This window comes from Salpingoeca rosetta, assembly GCF_000188695.1.
Source record: "Salpingoeca rosetta unplaced genomic scaffold supercont1.12, whole genome shotgun sequence".
Classification (NCBI taxonomy): Eukaryota; class Choanoflagellata; order Craspedida; family Salpingoecidae; genus Salpingoeca; species Salpingoeca rosetta.
This window is the reverse complement of record NW_004754922.1, coordinates 289,949-310,120: the sequence shown is the minus strand read 5'-3', so window position 1 is coordinate 310,120 and position 20,172 is coordinate 289,949. Positions and strand designations below refer to the sequence as shown.

Below are 20,172 nucleotides of genomic sequence, written 5' to 3'. Positions count from 1 at the left end.
CCCCCACCCGTACTGTCTTCCAAATCTTCCTCTCCCTCGTCCTTTGCCCTTCTTCTTCCTTTCCCCTTTCTCTTTCTGCCGCCATTCGCGCTTCGTCTTATCCGCTCATGCCGCCCTCCTGCACATGCCGTCAACCAACCCCAACCACCAACACACGCGCCTACACACGCCCGCGCACACTCGCACGCACGTACGCACACCACCACCACTGGTCTGCAGCCGCCTGAGCATCGCTGGTGTGCGCCGTCGCCCGCGTGTCATCCAGAAGGCGCTCCACCTGCCGAGCTTGGAGGTGCGGGCATGTGTTGATGATCATCAGCGCACGAATCACAGTTGCATTTCTCAACAACAACAACAACAGCAACAGCAACAACAACAATTTACGCAACAACAACAACAATTTACGCAACAACAACAACAACAATTTACGCAACAACAACAATTTACGCAACAACAACAACAACAACAACAACAGCATGCACACACCTATCCGCCCACACTCCCACTCACGCCCACGAACCTGTTTGCTCCTCCTCCTCCTCCTCCACACACACACACACACACACACACACACACACACACACACACCTTTCCGCTCACCCTCCCCCTTCCTCCCGCCATCCACACATGGTGTTCAGACGTGTGATCCGCGGTGCATGATCTCCAGCGGGCGCGGCAATGCCGTGTTCCACTTTCTCGCAGCAGAGCCGGGCACGGGCCTTGTCCTCGTCTCGGATCCGTTTGCACCCCTCAACGAACACTCTCTGCAGGCCAAGGTCCTCGATCAGTTCTACAGGTAGGCGCATCGGCGTGTGTGTGTGTGACTGTGTGTGACTGTGTGTGTGACTGTGTGTGCGACTGTGTGTGTGACTGTGTGTTGCTGTGCTTCAATGTATCCGTTTGTGCGAGTATCGTGCATATATGTGCGCGTGCTCCTGTGTGTCGAAATTCTACTCCAACGTGATTGCCTTTGTGTGTCACCCTCTTCCCTCTCTCTGCTTCCCTTTGTCATTTCACGCCCACCACTACAATCACACGTGCACCCTTGAACGGCTGCATCGAAGGACATCGCTGCGTGTGCGTGCACTGTTACACCAGAGCCGCGCATCCAACACGTCGTCCTCCCTCTTTACAGCACCGCCACCACCACCACCATCATCATCATCGCCGCTTTCATCGGCCGCAACACCGTCAACGCCGTCGCGCCGCCACTCTGCCATGTTCCCGGGCGACCACCCGCTCTCCATGGTGTGTTGCGCAGGCGCAAGGGATGCGACCCTATTTCTGGTGTTGTGTGTGTATGTGTGGTTTTTCACTGTGCAGACGAACGCGTGTATGCTGTCATCATAGTGAACAATGCTGTACACAGGCGCACATACTGTACATGCATGTTGTCCTCTCGACCCCCAGCCCCACGCTCTAACAAACACACAATTGCACGCACACACACACACACACATACATACACACACATGCGTGTGCAGATGGAGGAGCACGGCTTGATGTTTACGGTGGGCACAGCAACGTGGTCGTCGTCGTCACACGACCAGCAGCAGCGTCAACAACAGCAACACCAGTCGCGTGGGGGCGTGTCGTGCAACCCTGCCGTGAGCGCATTCCAACGACGACGGACAAAGCGCGCATCGAGTCGACACGCCTCCGCGGAGCATGGTGGCGGGTCCCCGTTTCCGCTCTCATATTGGGTGGTGGGCCGCCTCCTGCCTCCACGCGGCTCGAACACGGACACACGCGCACAGCACCACGCGCACGGCACGTTCTTTGGCGGCGGCAGCCGTGGCGTTCAGGACGACATGTACCGGGAGCTCTATGTCTGCTTCAGGGATGGCGCAGCGCAGGACACGGCGGAGATGGCGTTCAAGCTCTTCTCTGGCCTGTAATGCGTGACTTGGACCAAGTCCTCTGTGTGCACGAACAAACGCCCTCGGCGAGTAACGTGCTATGCGACTTTTAAATCCGCTACTCGACGTGTCCGTGCTCTGTTACCACCCATGATTACACACAACTGCGTTCCTTTATTTTTTCTTCGCCTGTTATTGTTGGCTTCGACCACAAATTCAGTACAAGACATCGGCTTTGTCATGTCACCACTGCACACACACACACACACACACACACACACACACACACACACACACACACACACACACACACACACACACACACACACACACACACACACACACACACGCCGCACACACACGCCGCACACACCCAACAAACTTAAACTGACAAGCAAGAAGCAAGCGTGTGGGAACGCGCGTTTGGGTCTACCCGTGTTTTCGTTTAAATTTTCACTTAATTTTCCACAACCTTAACTGACTTTTGCTTGGTGGATGACGACAATGCGGGTGGCGTGGTCGTGCTGTTGTTGTGGGGGAGGTGGGAGGTGAGTGCAGCAGCATTGGGCCCACAGATGCAAAGGCGACTCACACAAAGGCCAACTCACTCACACGCACACACGCATGCGCATGGCAGATGGCGTGCTCGAGGCGTGTGTCTTGTTTGGTCGTTCATTTTCTGTGCCATCCCGTGATTCCGTGAAACAACCTCCAAGTTCATCCACACCAATACGCAATGCAACACCACACTCCAAGAGGAGGCTTGCTTGTTCCCGCGTCGTCGTCGTCCAATTGTGGCACACACCACCAACCCCACCACCAGCAAGACCAACAAGACCAACGGGACCAACAACAACACCAGCGACACTCACAGCGTGAAGCGCCCTCATTCAGCCAAAGTAGCTCCCAATTCCTGCAACTACCAGCCAAGGCCAGACCACCGACACCCCCGCTGTGCGAGCCTTCGTCTCACCCCAGTGCTGCTGGCAGCACCGCGTCATCGTCCACGATGGGCCGCCGATGGTCGTCGTCATCATCGTCAACAACAACAGCGACAGGCCTGAGGCGCCAGACACCGCAGCAGCCGCCACCACAAAGACCGCGAGCTGTGCACACGACTGACCAAGGCACAAAGCCGACACTGCACAGTGAAATGGCCCCGCGTCGTCGCAGTCGTCGCAGTCGTCGCAGCTGCAGAGCCCTCACTATGGACACACTGCATCGAGTGAAAGCCTGCATGACACTGGCCTCGCAAGTTACATCCACTGCACACCTTCCGGTGCCTACGCACGAACCACCTCTTCAGCGCGACCAAACCCGCTGGGTCATTGACCAACGAGGACCAACCACAACAAACCACCACCAAGAGGGTGTCCGAACCCGTCCCTCTCGCCCGCAAACGCAATCACGCTCTGCAATCTCTCCGGCTGTTCGACATCGCCTGGCAGGGCCCCAGTCAACCCGACAAGCAACGCAACCCACGGCAGCCATGACACCCTCGTCCTCCCCGCCACAATCACCATCACAATCAAAATCACCATCACAGTCACAACCACAGTCGCCTGTGGCCTCGCAGCGACCCGTGACAGCTGCAGTCACCACCAATGCTACCGGCGCGGACACCTCACCCTCGTCCTCACGCAGCCTCAGCGCTTTCGACGACTCCGGAATCGCCCGTGATGCTCACGGTGACCCTCCCGGTGTGGCGCACGCCCACACTGCCTCTGCTCCTCTCATGGACAAACCAGCCCCTCGACAGAGAACCACGCGCAAGGTGGATGAGTTTGTGGCCATGATGGGCGAGTTCCCGACAGACGTTGATGTGCAGGAGTTTGGGTGCTTGGCGCTTGCAGAGGTGATGTCCCTCGGCGGCAAGTGCACCCAGCCGTGTGTGGCCGTGCTGGTGCGCGCCGTGGGCCTGCGCAACGCGCCGCCTGACCTGGTCGCTGCGGCGCTGAGTGCGTTGACTGCTGCAGCAGAGACGACGACACCAGGGCACCAGTTGGTGCACAGCGAACTGGTGCTGCAAGTCGTTCTGTCCGCCATGCGGAACAATCGCCCCTTCGACCACGTGCAGGCCCCCGCGTGCGAGTATCTCCAACGCGTCACCCAAGCGGCCAGCCTCTCCACGACGACCGTGCCAGCCGCAACAGCGCCGGCACGCACGCGTACGCGCCATAAGCAGCCACCAGCGTTGGTGTCGGGAGCAGGAGACGGCGAGAACGACAGCAGCCACAACAACAGCGCGGACAGGAACGAAAATGCATGCGCAGATACCAGGGACGCGATCACGAGCGCACGCAGGCAGCGCACCGTGTGGTTTGCGCCCGTCATCGCCACCACTGCCACAAACCGTGCCATGGCACGCCAGACCAGCAGCAACAACAACAAGTGCCACAGCAGCAGGAATATGAACAACAGCAACAACAACAACAACAACAAAGGCCACAGCAGCAGGAATATGAACAACAGCAACAAAAGCAGCAGCAGCAGCAACGATAACAGCGGCGACGAAAGTGCAGACTATGTCGAACACCCATTTGTGGCCAATGCCTACCTGGTGAAATGCCCGTTTCCCCCCAGCGCGCTCACCAGGGCGGCCCTCTCTGTGCTTGCTCCATCCTTTGCAACCAGCACGGCTTCAACCTCCCCGGCAGCGGCGGTTGAGGCTTTGGCGCACGGCATTGCGAGCACGATGCTGATGGTCCTTGATGCGCATCCTGACCGCACCTCCCTGCTCCACCTCGCTGTCGACGTGCTGGTGAATCTGACACGGCACAGCAGCGCCGCGGCCGTGTGTGAGCAGCTTGCGTGTGGGTCTGGCGTGCGCAGCGTGGTGCAGATCATGGCGAAGCATGGTTCCCACGCCGGCTTGCAACGCGTCGGCTGCACCCTGCTTGCACAGCTCGTCAGCAGCAGCAGCAGCAGTAATGGGCGCGCGGCGTGCGTACGTGGCATGGTCGCTTCCCGTGCCATTGCCACTGCCGTTCTCCCGGCGATGAGGACGCATGCGCGGGACAGGGCACTTCAGCTGGCAGCGCTCGGTGTGCTGGAAGCGGTTGTGGCGACAGCAGCGATAAGAGCAATTGCGCTCGACACCAGCGGCAGTGGCGGTCACGGCAGCGGTGGCGGCGCAGTGCCTGGTGTGTTGACACGCGCACAGCTGGAGGCGATGGCTGCCGGGGTGACCGCGAGCATGGCGGTGCATCCTGATGTGGCCAGCGTGCAGATGACGGGGCTGCGGGTACTGGAGCAGCTGGTTCGCGTGGCGGTGCACGGCCGTGATGGTGCGAGTGACAGCAGTATCTGTCGTTGCGTGTGTCGTGACTGCCGGTGCTGCCAACACGGACGCGCGAGTGTTGATTCTGGGCTCCATGTCACCTATCCTGACGAGGTCCCCCGTGCTGTGTCGGTCGACTGCCCACCGTCGTCGGAGCAACCACAGCCACGCCGGCAGTGCTGCCAAGGGGGCGGCGCGGCATGCGAGACGTGCTCGTTTCGCGTTGTGGGCAGCTCGTACAGCAGCAGCGCGGGCGAGATGCGAGCTGAGGTGGTTCGCGTGGCCGCCACAACACTGCAGCGGTTTTCCGCCAATTCCCTCGTCCTTGATGCTGCAACCCGCGCATTGCGTGCATGCACGGCCATTCGCACGCATTGAAATGTTGTTGTGCCTTTGTGTGTGTGTGTGTGTCTGTGTGTGTGTGTGTGTGTGTGTGTGTGTGTGTGTGTGTGTGTCTGTCTGTCTGTCTGTCTGTCTGTCTGTCTGTGTGTGTGTGTGTGTGTGTGCGTACGCGTGCGTGTCTGTGTGTCTATCCTTGTGTCTGTGTGTGTCCGTGCATCCCATGCTTTCTGCTGCGATAGCTTCCTATGTGCGTGCCCTATTCCTTGTTGTGAACTTGTTGGGCTTGAGGATTCCCATCTGACACGATTGCGTCGTTTTTCTCTTTGCCACTCCTCCGTCTCTTTGCCCGTGTTCCCCCCTTCACCTTTGCCCCCAGCATTCACGCACACATGCACATGTGACTTGTAACGGTGAGGGTTGCTCGCTTCCCAGCTGCTCTCATTCACCTTTTCATTCGCGCTGCGTACATCATCTATTGAAATTCAACTCGTCCACCACGTGTATCCGACCAACCAGCCATCCATCCATTGGGGGTCAGACACATGTACACAGGGATTGCTTAAGAACAGGCAAGTGGCTCCAACACTCAATCACATTCAAGAGAAGCGTGACATGAGTGGGAGGGGGTCAAACCATACCCCAGATATGGCTTGCTTGAGTGCAGGCCAGGATTCACACACACACACACATCCACACACACACACACACACACACACACACACACACACACACACACACACACACACACACACACACACACACACACACACACACACACACAAAGAAGGGTCACACAACCCAGACTGTCAGGTGGGCGCGCAAGTGCTGCTGCGCAAGCTGTACAACAGCGTCCGGCAATTGCAGAAGGAATGCAGTGGCGTCCAGATCACCTCTGTGATACTCAACGCTGGATTGCACGCACTCCTCAAACGTGACAGGAACCTGACGCGGCCACATCGAATCCATCATCTCGTTTCCTTCCCCTTCCTCTCGCTGCTCCACCTGCAAGTACCTCGTCCATCCCGTGTTGCTGTCGTGCAGGTATTGGAATATGGATGCTGAAAGACTGCAGGTGGATGAGAAGGCAACTGCCTGTCCATTGTACTTGCCATCAAACCCGTGCCGCAACAGCGCTTGCACATACACGTCACGTGACATACTCTCGTCGCCAAAGTCGAACTCCGCTCTGCCTTGCTGTTGCTGTTGCTGTTGCGAGGTTGCCTGAGTGACGGTGGCGCAAGTGGCGCAGGTTGGGCAGAGACATGGGCCCTGGCACGCCAGCAGACCTCCTTGCGTGCAGTCACCACCGAACAACATGCCAACGGGCGCACTGGCCAGGGCGTCCATCATGTCGTCCAGCCTCATCACGTGCGCATGCCTGTGGGACAGCACCGCGTGCATGATGCTGGCGCTGAGCAGACGGGCGCCAATATAGGTGCGGCCCCTCTGCAGGTTGCGCACTGCCCGGGCCACCATCTGCTGTCGCTTCTCATCGGTGCAGCAGTGGCCGAAGCGGGGGAAGATGACTGCCGGGTCCCGCAAGAGGAAGCGGAAGAAGCCCCAGTTACCGGCCATCGCGCCCATCCAGTCCTTGAGCGTGAAGGTGGCGGTGTTGCGCAGGGCCATGTTGAGCTCAGGCAGCAGCTTCCACGTGTTGGCCAGGAACCCGCGCGTGTCAGCGAGGGCAAAGTTGCCCACGTCGCGGGCGGTCATCTCGCAGGCACTCTCCACCATGTGCTTGGTGAGGCGCACGGCGGTGTGCTCCTGCTCGCGGGGGAGATGCAGCTGGTGTGTCGCTGCGTGAAGGCACCGGCCATGGAGGGTGGTGGTGCAGTTGGAAGGGCGGAAGGGGATCGTCGCCTCAATGCAGACGCACACATGCAGCAGCTGCGCCTCTGTGAGCCACGGCGCCAGCACGTCCATGGCGATCACACAGCTCAGGAACTCGTTCAGGCCCAGGGTGCCGATGGCAAATGGCAGCAGCTTGCCAGGTGTGTGCCCGAAGATGCTGTAGCACAGTTGCTGGGCCAGCGCACGCTTTTGTACTTGTGCAACTGAGGGATCTGGGTGTGGCAGCCTCATGTGATCGTCAGACACGACGTACGTCGTCGAGCGCCGCCACGCTTCCACCGCCTTGAGAGTGGTCATGACAGCCGGAGAGTCCTGGACGCGTAGAGATCCCCGTCGCTGGCGGTCTGGTGTTGCTGTGCTTGTAGTGGCTGTCAGCGAGCCTGGTGGTCGTGGCCTGGACGAGGATACACCAGAATCACAGCTTGCGATGCTCTCGGTGCTGTCTTTGCACTCCTCGGTGTCCCTGCTGTCGATGCTCGGCTGGCGGCTAATGGCGGTGGTCTTGAGTGCCGCCCTTGTGGTGTGGCATGGCATGATGGCTGCCGTCTCCTCAGTATCGATGGCGGTGGTGTGCACCTGCGTCTGCTGCTTGTTGTTGGTGCCCTTGACAGCATGACCGTCAGGCAGGTTCTGCCCGGCCATCAAGGCCAGGTGCCCTGGGTTGCTGAGGGCGTGGATGCGCTTGCGGATGCCCTCGCTGGTCAGGAGTGCTGGCTGTGCGGCCATGGGCTGCGGTAGAGCGCTGCACGAGCTGCTGTCGTTGGTGCGCGTACGCGCGCGGAAGTTGCTGCAGGCAGCATGTACTGCAGCGAGGCCCTCGGCTGTCGGCACCGGCAGCAGCCGGGCACGCTGCAGGATGGGCAGGAATGCAGGTGAAATACAGCCATCCACTTGCAGGTAGACAATGTCGTGGAAGACGGCGGCGAGGTAAGCCAGAGGGTCTTGTTCTGGTTTCTCCGGAACAACATCGAACACGTGCGACATGGCATGGTAGACGTTGTTTGGCCCTGTCATCGAAGACGCAACCAATCGCGCCATGCCTTTGACCTCTTCGACAGGGACGCTGCAATCGAGGGCCTCAAACGCCTGGCGAATGCCCTGGGACAGCCGCTGGATGTCTTCAGGGCGAGGACGGTGGCCACCCATCACGCTTGGTGGCGGCGCTGTTGTTTGTTTGTTGAAGGGAGGGGTGTGTGCTCAGGGCTTAAAGGTGCCACAGCTGGCTTGTTGGCTCACGTGCCACTGTTTAAAGTCACTTGACAGCGGTGCAGTGAGAAAATGCGTGGTCGAGTTTGCCCAGCCACCAACAACAAGTGGCGCTGTGACGAGAAGGGCAACAGCGTGCCAGCCAGTTGGCTTGGTTGCTCGAGGTAGCCCTGAGAAGTCGTGAGCGAACGACGTTGTTGTTTCTGAGAAAGCAGAAGCAGCCTACTTCCCTGAATCGGGCAATGCACACAACAGCCTCGTCTTGCTGTGCCGCTGTAATGTAATGGCATGATTATTGCGGCTCATTTCACAAGGATGACATAATGTTCCGTTCTGAACATTGCGGATGACGTCATTCAAGGCCAAAATGCTGTCATGTGTCATGTCTTCATGTCATGTGTCACACAACCACCTGGCACCCGTGAGGCGACCGCACGAGCGGCATGTTTCGTTTCAAACACCCAGCACACCACCACCGAGACAAGACATGGTCACACGTGATGATATCTCCCAACTCACTCATTATTCTCACACATCGTGATGTGCTGTTCCTCGCTGGTGGCCTTGTTTATTGCTGCTTTGGGCGCAGGGGAGGCATGTGTGCACGCTGCTCTTTGTTTGGATTCTTGGTGAACTCCATCAAGTGTTGCATCACCCCCGACCCTTGCAGGTACTCCGGCAGTTCCTGGCGGTGGGTGAAAAACAAAAACAAAAAAGACAAAGAAAGAAAGGGCACAGAGAAAAGGAAGAACGGTACGAGCAGGAAAGAGGGCGTGGGTTGTGTTAAGCGGGACAAGCAGAGGCAGCGAGAGAGAGAGGGAGGGAGAGAGAGAGAGAGAGAGAGAGAGAGAGAGAGAGAGAGAGAGAGAGAGAGAGAGTGTGTGTGTGTGTGTGTGTGTGAGAGAGAGAGTGTGTGTGTGTGTGTGTGTATGTGTGAGAGTGAGTGTGTGAGTGAGTGAGTGTGTGTGAGTGTGTGTGTATGTGCGCATGTGTATGTGCGTGTGCGCGTGTGTGTATGTAAGCAAAGGTTTCATGTCAATGTGGAAGATGTCAAGCACAGGACAGGTGAACAGCCCACCGAACGATGGCGGGTACCCAGCACAATTATATACCATGCACACACACGCACACACGCATACACGTACGCACCTCCTTGCCCGTGAGCCACTTGAACATGTCCCATTCGTTATCGTGGTCATTCAGGATGGAGTCGTACTCCTCAAGCTGCTGCTCGGTCATGGTGTCCAAGTACTGATCCGCATACGTACTAGAAACGCAACCCAGTCACGTGATGGTACCAGCGAACTTTGCGTTAAAAGCGATGGAAATGAAATTGGTGCACACCGAGCGCGTCAGCATCAGATATCCACACGCAACACACACACACACACACAACAACAAGAGCAACAACAACAACAAGAGCAACAACAACAACAACAACAACAACAACAACAACAACAACAACAACAACAACAAGAGCAACAACAACAACAACAACAACAACAACAACAACAACAACAACAACAACAACAACAACAGTGCTGGCCGCAGCGACGAAGGTTGGACGTACGCAAGGATGAGGTCCATCTCCTTGATGCCGCGCTTCCTATTGCATTGAAAAGAAATAAAAGGAACGATACGGTGCATTGACGTGGAACAGCGTGACCATGAGTGCCATTCTAGCGGCCCTCATGTCATGTGCTGACAAGAGCGCCACAACAACAAAGAGTGTTGTGTGTGGATGCTAACACCGCCACAAGCGCAGTGACCACACAACGCACAACCACTGTGTGGCACACACACACACACACAGAAGTAGATGTGCGAATAGACAATACACAGACTAACATGCACACACAAACATACACGCACGCACATACCCGCTCACCGCCACACACACACACACACACTCACACTCACTCGTGCGTTCTTCACCGCACCTGCTTTGGTAGAGGAGACGTGCGCGCTTGTGGTCCGTGGTTTCGTTGGAACGGTCTTGCTTTGATGGTGTGATGACAATGGGCTCTGCTTGGCCTTGCTCCCCGTCCTTGGCTGTCGCCGTAGGCGTGGCCACGTGCAGCAAGCGCAGGCTTGCGCCAGCACGCACCGCCCCTGCCGGCGGCGTCCACCACACCCGAGCACCAGTGCCAGCAACAGCGCTCTGCACACCACACATGCTCTGCACAGTTGCGAGGGTCCTCGCTGTGCTTCGACGCGCCAGTCGTCCAGCCAGCGTCGCCGCTGCAACCGCACCTGGTGCTCTCAGCACAACACCTGCACCTCTCACACCCATCATCATCATCATCGTCGTCGTGGCTGCTCAACGTTGCTGCTCGCTTGCGCACTGTCGAAATTCGTGTCAAACCATCGCAACTTTTCAGGATTCAACGGCGCGCCCGCAAACAACAACGGCCACACTGACTGACAAGGCGCACAACACCACCACCAAGTCGCTGGCGCATTGTTGTTAATCACAGTAGTGGCCATGTCGTACTTTGACATCGACGACATCCTCATGCAAGAGGAACGGGTACGTGTTAGCTGTTGTGAGTTATTCAAGCAACCCTGAGCGAGCGTCTGTTGCATGCCTGTTGCTGTTTTGATTGCTACCTATTTGGTCTGGCAGTGACGCCGCACAAGCAATGCTTGGTGTGTTGTGTTGATGGTGTGATTGAGTTGGCGTGGTTGGTGTGGTTGGTGTGGCTCATTCACAGCTTGTTGTTGCTTGACATGCCATGTACGGTGTCCGTTCCACAGTTACCGTGTGTGGCGTCCATTGATGTGATCAAAATGGGGAGTTTGGATCCTTCCAGTGCGACACCCTACCTGAGGAAAGGCAGCAAAGTGGACCTCCCACTCTGGCTCATCAAGAGCTACCGAGAAAAGGCAAGCGTGCCTCGCTGTGTGTATGCGTGTGTGACTATGTGTGTGTATGTGCGTGTGTGTGCGTGTGGGCATGCGTGTGCGTGTGTGCGTGTATGAGTGTGGCCATGTGCGTGTATGAGTGTGGCCATGTGTGTGTATGTGCGTGGATGTGCGTGTGTGCATGCGTGTGTGTGTGCGTGTGTGTGCGTGCGTGCGTGCGTGTGTGTGCGTGCGTGCGTGCATTGTAATCTGCCATCATCTAGATGTGCTTGCGCTCACACCTCGTCCTTCACATGGACAGAACGGTGAAGACATCTTCGAAGTGGATCCACCAAAGTTCCTGGGTCCAAAGTACCTGGACATGCTGCGCGCAGATGCCACGGTGATCAACCTCCAGTCGTGGTGCTCCCACTTCTTCTCCTTTGCCATCACATATCTCACGCTCTTCCAGGACGGCGATCTCGCGACCACCATCCAAGATGTAGGCCTGCACCCACCACTCACCTCGCGTGCCTGTTTTATTTCTTGCCGTGCGCCTATTCCCGCATCAAGTCCACTCTCACCTCCAGCGTCCGCTCGGCTGCCAAACACAACTGACCAACTGCGTACGATCTCCTTTCAGTCGTTTGGCCACCGCTACCTCGTCATCCTGGACATTTCACAGAACGCCGTCCAAGACGACACATCAGAAAAGGTGCATATGGCTTGCATGTGTGTGTGTGTGCATATGGGAACATGACTGTTGTTGGGCGTCTTGGTGCGCCATGTGTTCGACCCCTCTACGTCTCTTAGGCTGGCTTCTGCTTATCACCTCGTGGCATTTCCTCTGCATGCACACACACACACACACTGTCACTCACATACCCGCATCCATATGCACACACGCACACACACAAATGTATACGCGTGCGCAGACACGCAACCTCGATCAGCTTGAGCGACAGCTGTTCCATGCAGGGCTGCAAGACGACCGCGCGCAGCAGCAGTGGCGGCGGCGACAGGCACACCGCATCTTGCCCTGGGCAGGCGCACCACGCCGTGACGCGTTTGAGCTGGGCCACCTCACAAAGCGACCAAAGCTCTCGTTCTCCTAGCACCTAGCGTGTTGGGGGAGAGTGTCTTGTGTGTGCGTGTGTGTGTGCGTGTGTCTTGTGTGTGTGTGTATACGTGTGTGTGTGTGTGTCTTGTGTGTGCGTGTGTGAGTCGATTTTTGTGAGTGGAATGTGCGTGAGCCAAACGTGTCACCTCTGCCACCTTCCACGGTGCCTTGGACTCCTAACATCCCTCCTGCTCCACCACCCACACGACCATAATTAACCAACCAACACCCACGGGGTTGCTTTAGATGTGTTTCCTATGTGTTTCCTATGTTCATAAACGCACTTGATCACATTGGTGAAACGAGTGATCAGTGAGTGGACGCTGACATCAATCAGACCAGCCGCACCCAGGGGGGAGAAGAAACAACAACGGGCACCAATATCAAGGTGCTTGGTGGCATGTACGATGACATTAACGCAGCACACGCCATGTACAACAGGTAAGCAAACACAGCACGCCAATCACAAACAACGTACCAACGTACCCACGCACTGGCTTCATGTCAAGACATCATGTAACCAACACCATCAGGCAAACAACAACAATGGAAGGATCTCAGAAGAAGAAGAGGGTGGAGACAAAGAGAGATTGAAGTGCTCCCCACAAACGCATGCGCTCACAACATCGCAGCATGAAGAAGAGTGCGGTCAAAACACCCACCACGGAGCACATTACATCAACAAAGAAAGAATGAACAGTGAGATGTCATCTACAGGCGATTAAGTGTTGCTGCGCCCACATAGCAATCGACAAAACCAAGACAGCAACAAACACCACTCAGCCGCCCCAAAACCGTGCACACACACACACACACACACACACACACACACACACACACACACACACACACACACACACACATCTTCGGTGCCTTCCAACCCCCCTCCCAATGTCGCAAAGTCGTCAAATGCGCAACCAACGCCCCTGCCTTTCACCACCACCACAATCACCACCACCGCTACCAGCACCAGAGCTGCCGCGATTAAATCACCAAGCCCGCACGTCCTTAATGCTCCTTGTCGTGGTCCTTGAACCTTGGCTTGTGAACCTTCCATGTGAGCATAAAGTCCTCCTTCCTTGTCGCACCGGTACGATCCACACCACCACCACCGCCGCCGCCGCCACGAGCACTTCCATCACTGAACGCCCTCCTCTTCTTGTTCTTCTTGTTCTTGTTCATGCTCCGTGCCGTAGTCCACTCGTGCTGACACTGCTGCTGGTACTGCCCTGCAGGTTGGCGCTGTGTCTGCCAGCTCAAGCGTCGCCCACCAGCCTCCATCATACCTTGACGGGTGCTTGTGCCCCCGTGCACAGTACCTGTTGTACTCGCCTGCGAGAAGGAGGGGGAAGCTGCCGACAGCGACGCCAACAGCGCTGAGGCCGCGGCAGCCGTTGATGGCGATGATGCCTGGCCACGGGCGCTCGTGTGCGCATACACACCATGTGTGGTCCGCGTTTCAACAGTGACACCAGTACACTGGGCTGTGGCGTCAGCTTCTGCTGGGTACCTGTCGTCCGTGGGAGGAAAGCCATCGACAAATCGCCAGCGACGGCGATGGTGGCGGTGGCGGCGACCGCCATTTGCGCCACGTCGTGCTGGTTGCAATGGCGGGATACTTGCGCGGGAGACAAGGTCACGCACCACGTGCGTCTTTGCTTGGGGCGTGTGCGTGGGAGCAGCAGCACCAACAGCCACCACACCCATGCCGCTGCTGCTGTTGGCGACTGGACGCATGGTGGCATGCTGCTCGTTGCTGGAGGCGACAGGCGGCGCCACATGTTGGCGCACGACCTGAGGCTGGCACCACGCCCGCAACTGCGTCGCAACGCGTGCAACAGCAGCAGAAGCAGCAACATCGCCACGCGGCAGCACACCGCCGATGCCTCTGTGAACACCAGCAGCGCCGCCATTCTGCCGTAGCTGTTGCTGTCGGTAGCGTGTTGCTTGTTGTCCTTCCCCATGGCTACTGACATTGATGGTGGTGCTGGCACTGCCAGTGTCACTGCCACTCGAAGAGTCGCCACTGTCATCTTCGCCAGAGCTCTCGGAGTCGCTGTCCGCACCAGCTTCTCGGCGAATGGCCGCACCACCTCCCTGGCCCGCAGATACCTGCGCACCACCAATAACACTACGAGCAACGGCGGTGTTGTACGCGCCAACAGCAGCTGCCGTGTATGCGTCGTCACGGTCACCGCCACTGCCATCATAATCAGCGACAACACCAGAGTCGATGCCTTGATGCAAGCCCGCCATTGCCACTGCCGTCGGCGCAGCTGTTGCGGGTGCTATTGGTGTTGGTGTTGGTGCTGGTGCTGGTGCTGGCGTTGTCGCTGGCGCCGCAGCTGCGGCTTGTGTGCCGGTGGCGACAGCCATGCGCACACGTGAAAGCATCGCTGCCCACTGCTGATCCGTCTGTTTGGCAACGATTGATCGCACCACGGGATCAAGCGCAGCATTCAGCTCAAGGTGCCGCTGATACTGCACGCGCAGAGCGAACAGCAGGTGGTGATAGCGCGTCCACGCTAATCGCACGATTGCAACACGCAGCGCCTCCATTACTGACGGTGGTGCTGATGGGAGCACCGTGCTTTCGGCTTTCTCTGCCCGTTTTGCCTGCTTTGCCTTTTGTTGGCCCTTCCAGCGCCAGCGTACATATGCGTGGGACCACTGATCAGAGCGCATGACTACATCATCACTGCCATCAGCAGGCTTGTGTTGGTGATTCTTCGCTGATGCGGAAGAGGAGGAGGGGTTGGACGATGTGTCGTGTGGCGGTGGTCCAGCGAGTAAGGTGTGGAGCGTACCGTTGAGCACCAGCTCTGCTTCTTGCGTGCTCAGTTGCTCGCCAAGTGTGGCAGCTGCGTATGCAATGACGGTGTCTGGCGGAGTGAGTGGAGCTGCAGCAAATGGTGCCAGGCGATACAGGGCGAAGGAAGGGCGTGTACACAAGCGCGCCAGTGCTGCCTGCACATCTCGAGGCACATCAGCATCCTCGGGACCATGTGGCGAGACGGGAATGGAGACGAGGTGTGTCGGCGCTGTGTTGTGTTGGGAATGAATGGCTGAATGACTAGAATGTCCTCCAGGTTGTTGGTGGTGTTGGTGGTGTTGGTGCTTGTGGTGCTGTTGCTGTTGGTGGTTTTGGTTGTTGTGGTGGTGTTGGTGCCGTGTGTCCTTGGCTTTGGTCTTCTTGTGCTTCTTGCTTTTGTGGGAGGCGTGTTTCCGCTTGCCAGACGAATCATGGCGGTGCTGGCCACGCTTGCGCACTCCATGCAAGCTGTGCTGCTGGTGCTGGTGCTGGTGCTGGTGCTGGTGCTGGTGCTGATAGACGCCGTGGTCTTGTGTGTCATAGTACGGTCGCTGCTGCCACTGTTGTAGTTGTAGTTGTTGTTGTAGTTGTTGTTGTAGTTGTTGTTGTTGTTGTTGTTGTTGTTGTTGTTGTTGTTGTTGTTGTTGTTGTTGTGCATGTTTGTGCCGTTCGAGATCACTGCGCCAGAGCGAGGCGCCTGGCTGCGGCAGTGAGGCAGAGGCATGGTGTGCAGCGCCGCCGTACACATGAACACGGGGCATGGTGGATGGTGTAGAAGCAGGCACAGGTGTTGGCAGTACAACAGGCTGTTGTTGGACGTGGGGATGGGTTGGCACAGCAGCTGATGGCGTTGGTGCGGCCTCGGGATGCTCTGGTGGCAGCGGAGACGACGTGCGGACGGTGATGAACGAGCCACCAGCAGCGATACGATCGCTCTGCCCACCCTCTTGCTCATCATGACGCACAAGCAAGGACGACGACGACGACGATGATGAAGGAAGTGGCAAGGGTGATGGTGTCGCAGCAAACGAGGAGGAAGAGACCACGTTGTGCTGCTGATTCCTCTTGGGCTTTTTGAGCATGTGCTGCTGTTGCCGAGGCGGCGATGACAACCGGCTTGGTTGCTGTTGGAATGATGACGGCGACAGTGAGGGTGAGCCTGGGTGGTGTGCGTTCTCGGAGAGCTGCAGCAAGCTGTGTGCTGCCTCCAGGCCCGCCTTCGTGCCCGGCGTCATGGGAGCCGTCACGGGCGATGAGTAACTGTCAACGCTGCCGCGGCGGCTACTTTCTTTGCGCTTGGCCTTCCGCTTGCCTTCGCGTTTGTGCTCGTTGCTCTGCTTTCCAGCGCTGCTGTTGTGGGTGCTTGCGGTTTGGGCGTGGGGTGTGTGCGCTGCGCCACTGGCATCGGTGCTGCCGTTGCTGTCGTCATTGCCTTCGCTCTCATAAGTGTCACTGCCATGCGAGACCTGCTTCTGCTGGTGCTGGTGGTACTGGTGTTGTTGTTGTTGTTGTTGTTGTTGTTGTTGTTGTTGTTGTTGTTGTTGTTGTTGTTGTTGTTGTTGTTGTCGTTGTTGTTGTTGTTTCTTAACATCAGCGTGGAGATTGCGGTCCCTCCGTTCATCACCTCCGTGCGCACGACCGCCATCAACACTGCAATCGACGGCGTTCACTTGGTCGTGCGCGTGTCCTCGTGCAAACTGCCCAGCAGCACTCGCCCGCTCTTCTGCGTGTGATTCGCGTGTACGAGAGCTTCCACCACTCCCCTGTGCGCTGCTGGGCTTGGTGGATGGCGATGGCATCGGTGATCGCTGGTGTTGTCCGTCTGTGACACTGCCAGCGTCGCCATGGTGGCTGTCGTTGCTGCTGTTGTCCTCGTCCTCGTTGTCATTGTTGTCCTCGTTGTCATCATCAGAATCTTCGCGCAGGTCATTGGCTTCACCGTTGTCACTGTCACTGCCGCTCATGTCATCGTCACGGTCATGGCCGCGGCCGCCACTGCCAGAGCCTCCATTGTGTTCAGCACCATCATTTCCGCCATCCCCATCACCACCGCCGTTGTCGCTCTCGTCGCTCTCGTCACCCTGTTGGCCTTGGGGGAGAAGGGATTGCTCCTGAGAAGCCCTGCTGTTCTGCCCTCCGGAGTGCGCAGCGGTGGCGGTGGTTGCGGTGGTGTGGGTGATGGTGATATGCACATGCTGGGCGAGTGACGCTGTCACGGAAGATAACTTCGATGATGTCCCAGCAGGCAGAGCAGCCGTGCTCGCTGGCACTGGTCGCGGTGCTGTTGCTTGTGTAGCTGCTCCTCTCGTTGTCGCCGTCGTGGCTGTTGTCGTTATGGTCGTTGTCGCAGTTTTCGCACCCACTGCGGTCGCTGCTCTTGCAGTTGCAGTTGTTGCAGTTGTTGCAGTTGTTGGCAGTGCTACTGCAGTTGCTGCTGTTAAGGCTGCTGCGGGTGCGCCGGCGGTGGCAATGGTGGCGACAGCGGTGTTCCGAGTTGGCGACAAGGGCGCGTGTTGTACGGCGCCACCAGAGAGCTGCGGGGACTGTGCAGAGCCGCTCGAGTCTGTAGGCGACGTCACCGGTGATGGCAGCGGCGTGCACACGTGCAGGTCCGCTGTTGCCAGCTGGATGCCCAAGAGGAGGCGGTGTGCATCCGCGGTGGAGGACTTCCACTGGTGGTGCGGCCCTGGTGTGCAGCGCTTCTCCAGCTCGCCCAGCATCACGATGGAGTGGTCGTAGGTGGGCGGTGCAGGGTCAAGGTACTTCGTGTTCAGGATGTCGGATGGAAACGCGGGCCAGAGGGGTGAAGGCAATGCACCTGTTGTTGATGATGGTGATGATGATGGTGATGGTGATGTCGCTGGTGAGGGCGAAAACAGGGACGACGACGACGGCTGTCGCTGCTGCAGCTGCGATGCTGGCTGCCGGGGCGAGCGCGGGAGAGAAGTTGAGGCCGACAAGGCGGTTGGGAATGCGGACGAGGAGGAGGAGGTGGAGGAGGTAGTATTGTTGGTGTTGGTGGCGGCAGTTGTGGTAAACGGGGAAGAAGGAGAGGATGATGTGCCCTCCTCTCCCTCCGATGCTGTGGGAACCGCCTTTGTTCGTGTTGTAGACGAGGATGGCAGCACGTCCTTGATTTGGAGGTGCAGCTTTCGCGCCAGATCACGCACGACGGACTTGCACTCAACACCGCCCGTGCTCAAGCAGCGAACACCACGCTCAGTGGCAACAACGGCGAACAGCTGCTCCCACCACACTGCAGTTCGATGTTCGCAAGAGGTGGTGAGGGAAGGGAAGGGGAAGAAAGTTGTGAGGACACACGGGGAGGGCTCTGGCACGTGTGCATAAGTGGAGAGGAGGCGAAGGCGGAGGGAAGCTGCTGTGGAAGCTGCAGCAAGCACACCAGCGGCATGGGAGAGACAAAGCTATGGCAGCACCACGCGCGCGCGCGCGCGCGCGCGTGTGTGTGTGTGTGTGTGTGTGTGTGTGTGTGTGTGTGTGTGTGTGTGTGTGTGTGTGTGTGTGTGTGTGTGTGTGTGTGTGTGTGTGTGTGTGGGCGTGTGTGTTGTGTTGGCACGCACGTGCGTCGACATGTGACGTGGAAATACATGCTTACCTGGAACGATGATGGCGGAAGGCATGTGTCCACGGTGCTCCTCTTGGTACTTGAGAATGTACGCGCTTGCCTCGTCATTGACCACGTCCTTTGGAAACAGCAGCAGCACGTTTGACACGCATGCTTGGTGGATTAAGTTCAGCTTGCCAACCACCACGGCCTCTGGTGGCTCGCTGCCGCTGTCAGCTGAGCACAGAAGCATGTGCAGTGTGCATGTTGACGTGCGGAAACGCGCAGCGAAGGGGGATGAGCACATACACATGGCGGAAAGCTGAAGGCAGAGACGACATACATGCACACACACACGCTGACAGAGACAGCAGCAGCCAAGACACACACAAACACAGACACAGATACAGACACAGGCATACATACAGACACCCACAGACAGACAGACACAGGCATATATACAGACACTCACAGACAGACAGACACACACACAGACAGACACACACACACACACAGAGACAGACAGACAGACAGACACACACACACAGCCACACACACACACACACACGAGCCCATGCGCGCACCAAAGAGGGTGTCAGTGATGTCGGCAATGGTGGCTGGGTCTGCGACAACGGCGAGCGGGGTGGTTCGTCGCATTTTGAAGACGGCATTGACGCGTTCCTCGACTGCCACCATCGCTGCTGGCCGCATCATCTTCGCTGCCTGCCGCCGCGCCTGGTGTTGGACGGAAGGGGGGTGTGCGGAATGAGGAAAGCAAGTGGAGCCGAACGTGCCCGTAGCACAAATGGGATCGGGTTCCAAGGCAACGTGGAAAGGTGGAAATGCATCCTCACGAGTCAAACACACACACGCATACACACGCACACGCATACACGCGCACACGCATACACACGCACACGCACGCACACGCAGACACACAGACACGCACACGCAAGCACACGCGCGTGCACGTGCGTATTCTTGTGCACCTCACCTGTTCGAGCCATGCGGCCGCACGGGCGATGACGTCGCGGGTGTCTTGCAGATGATGGACAAAGCGCATGAGCAGAAGGGCGCCGTGTGTGAGGCGGTTTGGCCTCTCGGTTTCAGTCCAACGAGTGCAGCGCGAGCGGCGTGGCATCGACACAACTGTCTGTCGATTTGAGGCCAGCTGCGGGATCAGCTGATCGACCGTGGCCTTTGTTAGCACCTTCAGCCGGAGCCTACATCACACACACACACACACACACACGCACACACACACACACACACACACACACACACACACACGCA

At 57.7% G+C, this 20,172-nt stretch overlaps 6 protein-coding genes across 6 annotated transcripts in view; 3 read left to right on the top strand and 3 right to left on the bottom strand.

Annotated features, from left to right (window-relative positions):
* Window positions 1–2,093, top strand: part of PTSG_12265 (uncharacterized protein) — a 6,328-nt gene extending 4,235 nt beyond the window's left edge. Inside the window, exons 5-8 of the mRNA XM_004993660.1 lie at window positions 220–292; window positions 639–796; window positions 1,065–1,248; window positions 1,485–2,093. Of these exons, the coding sequence (XP_004993717.1) occupies window positions 220–292; window positions 639–796; window positions 1,065–1,248; window positions 1,485–1,898 (829 nt within the window). The 3' untranslated portion in view covers window positions 1,899–2,093. The remainder of the gene's footprint in view (window positions 1–219; window positions 293–638; window positions 797–1,064; window positions 1,249–1,484) is intronic.
* A 237-nt stretch (window positions 2,094–2,330) lies between these two features.
* On the top strand, window positions 2,331–5,576 carry PTSG_05137 (uncharacterized protein). The gene is made up of 2 exons (XM_004993659.1): window positions 2,331–4,252; window positions 4,304–5,576. Exons 1-2 carry the CDS (start codon window positions 2,596–2,598, stop codon window positions 5,515–5,517), a joined length of 2,871 nt encoding a protein of 956 aa, XP_004993716.1. The 5' UTR covers window positions 2,331–2,595; the 3' UTR covers window positions 5,518–5,576.
* A 364-nt stretch (window positions 5,577–5,940) lies between these two features.
* PTSG_05136 (uncharacterized protein) lies at window positions 5,941–8,837 on the bottom strand. The gene has a single exon (XM_004993658.1). The coding sequence runs from the start codon at window positions 8,476–8,478 to the stop codon at window positions 6,271–6,273; it is 2,208 nt and encodes a 735-aa protein (XP_004993715.1). The 5' UTR covers window positions 8,479–8,837; the 3' UTR covers window positions 5,941–6,270.
* Window positions 8,838–9,090: 253 nt separating this feature from the next.
* On the bottom strand, window positions 9,091–10,885 carry PTSG_05135 (uncharacterized protein). The gene is made up of 4 exons (XM_004993657.1): window positions 10,479–10,885; window positions 10,109–10,144; window positions 9,688–9,805; window positions 9,091–9,223 (listed from the first exon to the last, which is right to left on the bottom strand). Exons 1-4 carry the CDS (start codon window positions 10,841–10,843, stop codon window positions 9,107–9,109), a joined length of 636 nt encoding a protein of 211 aa, XP_004993714.1. The 5' UTR covers window positions 10,844–10,885; the 3' UTR covers window positions 9,091–9,106.
* Window positions 10,886–10,926: 41 nt separating this feature from the next.
* On the top strand, window positions 10,927–12,785 carry PTSG_05134 (uncharacterized protein). Its single transcript, XM_004993656.1, has 5 exons — window positions 10,927–11,068; window positions 11,296–11,424; window positions 11,705–11,884; window positions 12,026–12,097; window positions 12,318–12,785. Exons 1-5 carry the CDS (start codon window positions 11,024–11,026, stop codon window positions 12,495–12,497), a joined length of 606 nt encoding a protein of 201 aa, XP_004993713.1. The 5' UTR covers window positions 10,927–11,023; the 3' UTR covers window positions 12,498–12,785.
* A 654-nt stretch (window positions 12,786–13,439) lies between these two features.
* PTSG_05133 (uncharacterized protein) overlaps window positions 13,440–20,172 on the bottom strand; it is a gene marked incomplete at its 5' end in the record, with an annotated part of 7,337 nt that continues 604 nt past the window's right edge. Inside the window, 4 exons of the mRNA XM_004993655.1 lie at window positions 13,440–18,570; window positions 18,931–19,116; window positions 19,464–19,614; window positions 19,874–20,102. Coding sequence (XP_004993712.1) covers window positions 13,511–18,570; window positions 18,931–19,116; window positions 19,464–19,614; window positions 19,874–20,102 — 5,626 coding nt within the window. The 3' untranslated portion in view covers window positions 13,440–13,510. The remainder of the gene's footprint in view (window positions 18,571–18,930; window positions 19,117–19,463; window positions 19,615–19,873; window positions 20,103–20,172) is intronic.

Excerpts from the sequence above, each read along its gene's own strand:
- PTSG_05137 (XM_004993659.1), top strand. The coding sequence starts at position 2,596 with ATGCAACACCACACTCCAAGAGGAGGCTTGCTTGTTCCCGCGTCGTCG. Across the intron at positions 4,253-4,303 it reads CAGCAGCAACAACAACAAGT|GCCACAGCAGCAGGAATATG; the intron begins GCCACAGCAGCA and ends ACAACAACAAAG.
- PTSG_05136 (XM_004993658.1), bottom strand. The coding sequence starts at position 8,478 with ATGGGTGGCCACCGTCCTCGCCCTGAAGACATCCAGCGGCTGTCCCAG.
- PTSG_05135 (XM_004993657.1), bottom strand. The coding sequence starts at position 10,843 with ATGATGATGATGATGGGTGTGAGAGGTGCAGGTGTTGTGCTGAGAGCA. Across the intron at positions 10,145-10,478 it reads CGTCTCCTCTACCAAAGCAG|GAAGCGCGGCATCAAGGAGA; the intron begins GTGCGGTGAAGA and ends TCAATGCAATAG. Across the intron at positions 9,806-10,108 it reads GAGATGGACCTCATCCTTGC|TACGTATGCGGATCAGTACT; the intron begins GTACGTCCAACC and ends TTGCGTTTCTAG.
- PTSG_05134 (XM_004993656.1), top strand. The coding sequence starts at position 11,024 with ATGTCGTACTTTGACATCGACGACATCCTCATGCAAGAGGAACGG. Across the intron at positions 11,069-11,295 it reads TCCTCATGCAAGAGGAACGG|TTACCGTGTGTGGCGTCCAT; the intron begins GTACGTGTTAGC and ends TCCGTTCCACAG. Across the intron at positions 12,098-12,317 it reads AAGACGACACATCAGAAAAG|ACACGCAACCTCGATCAGCT; the intron begins GTGCATATGGCT and ends ACGCGTGCGCAG.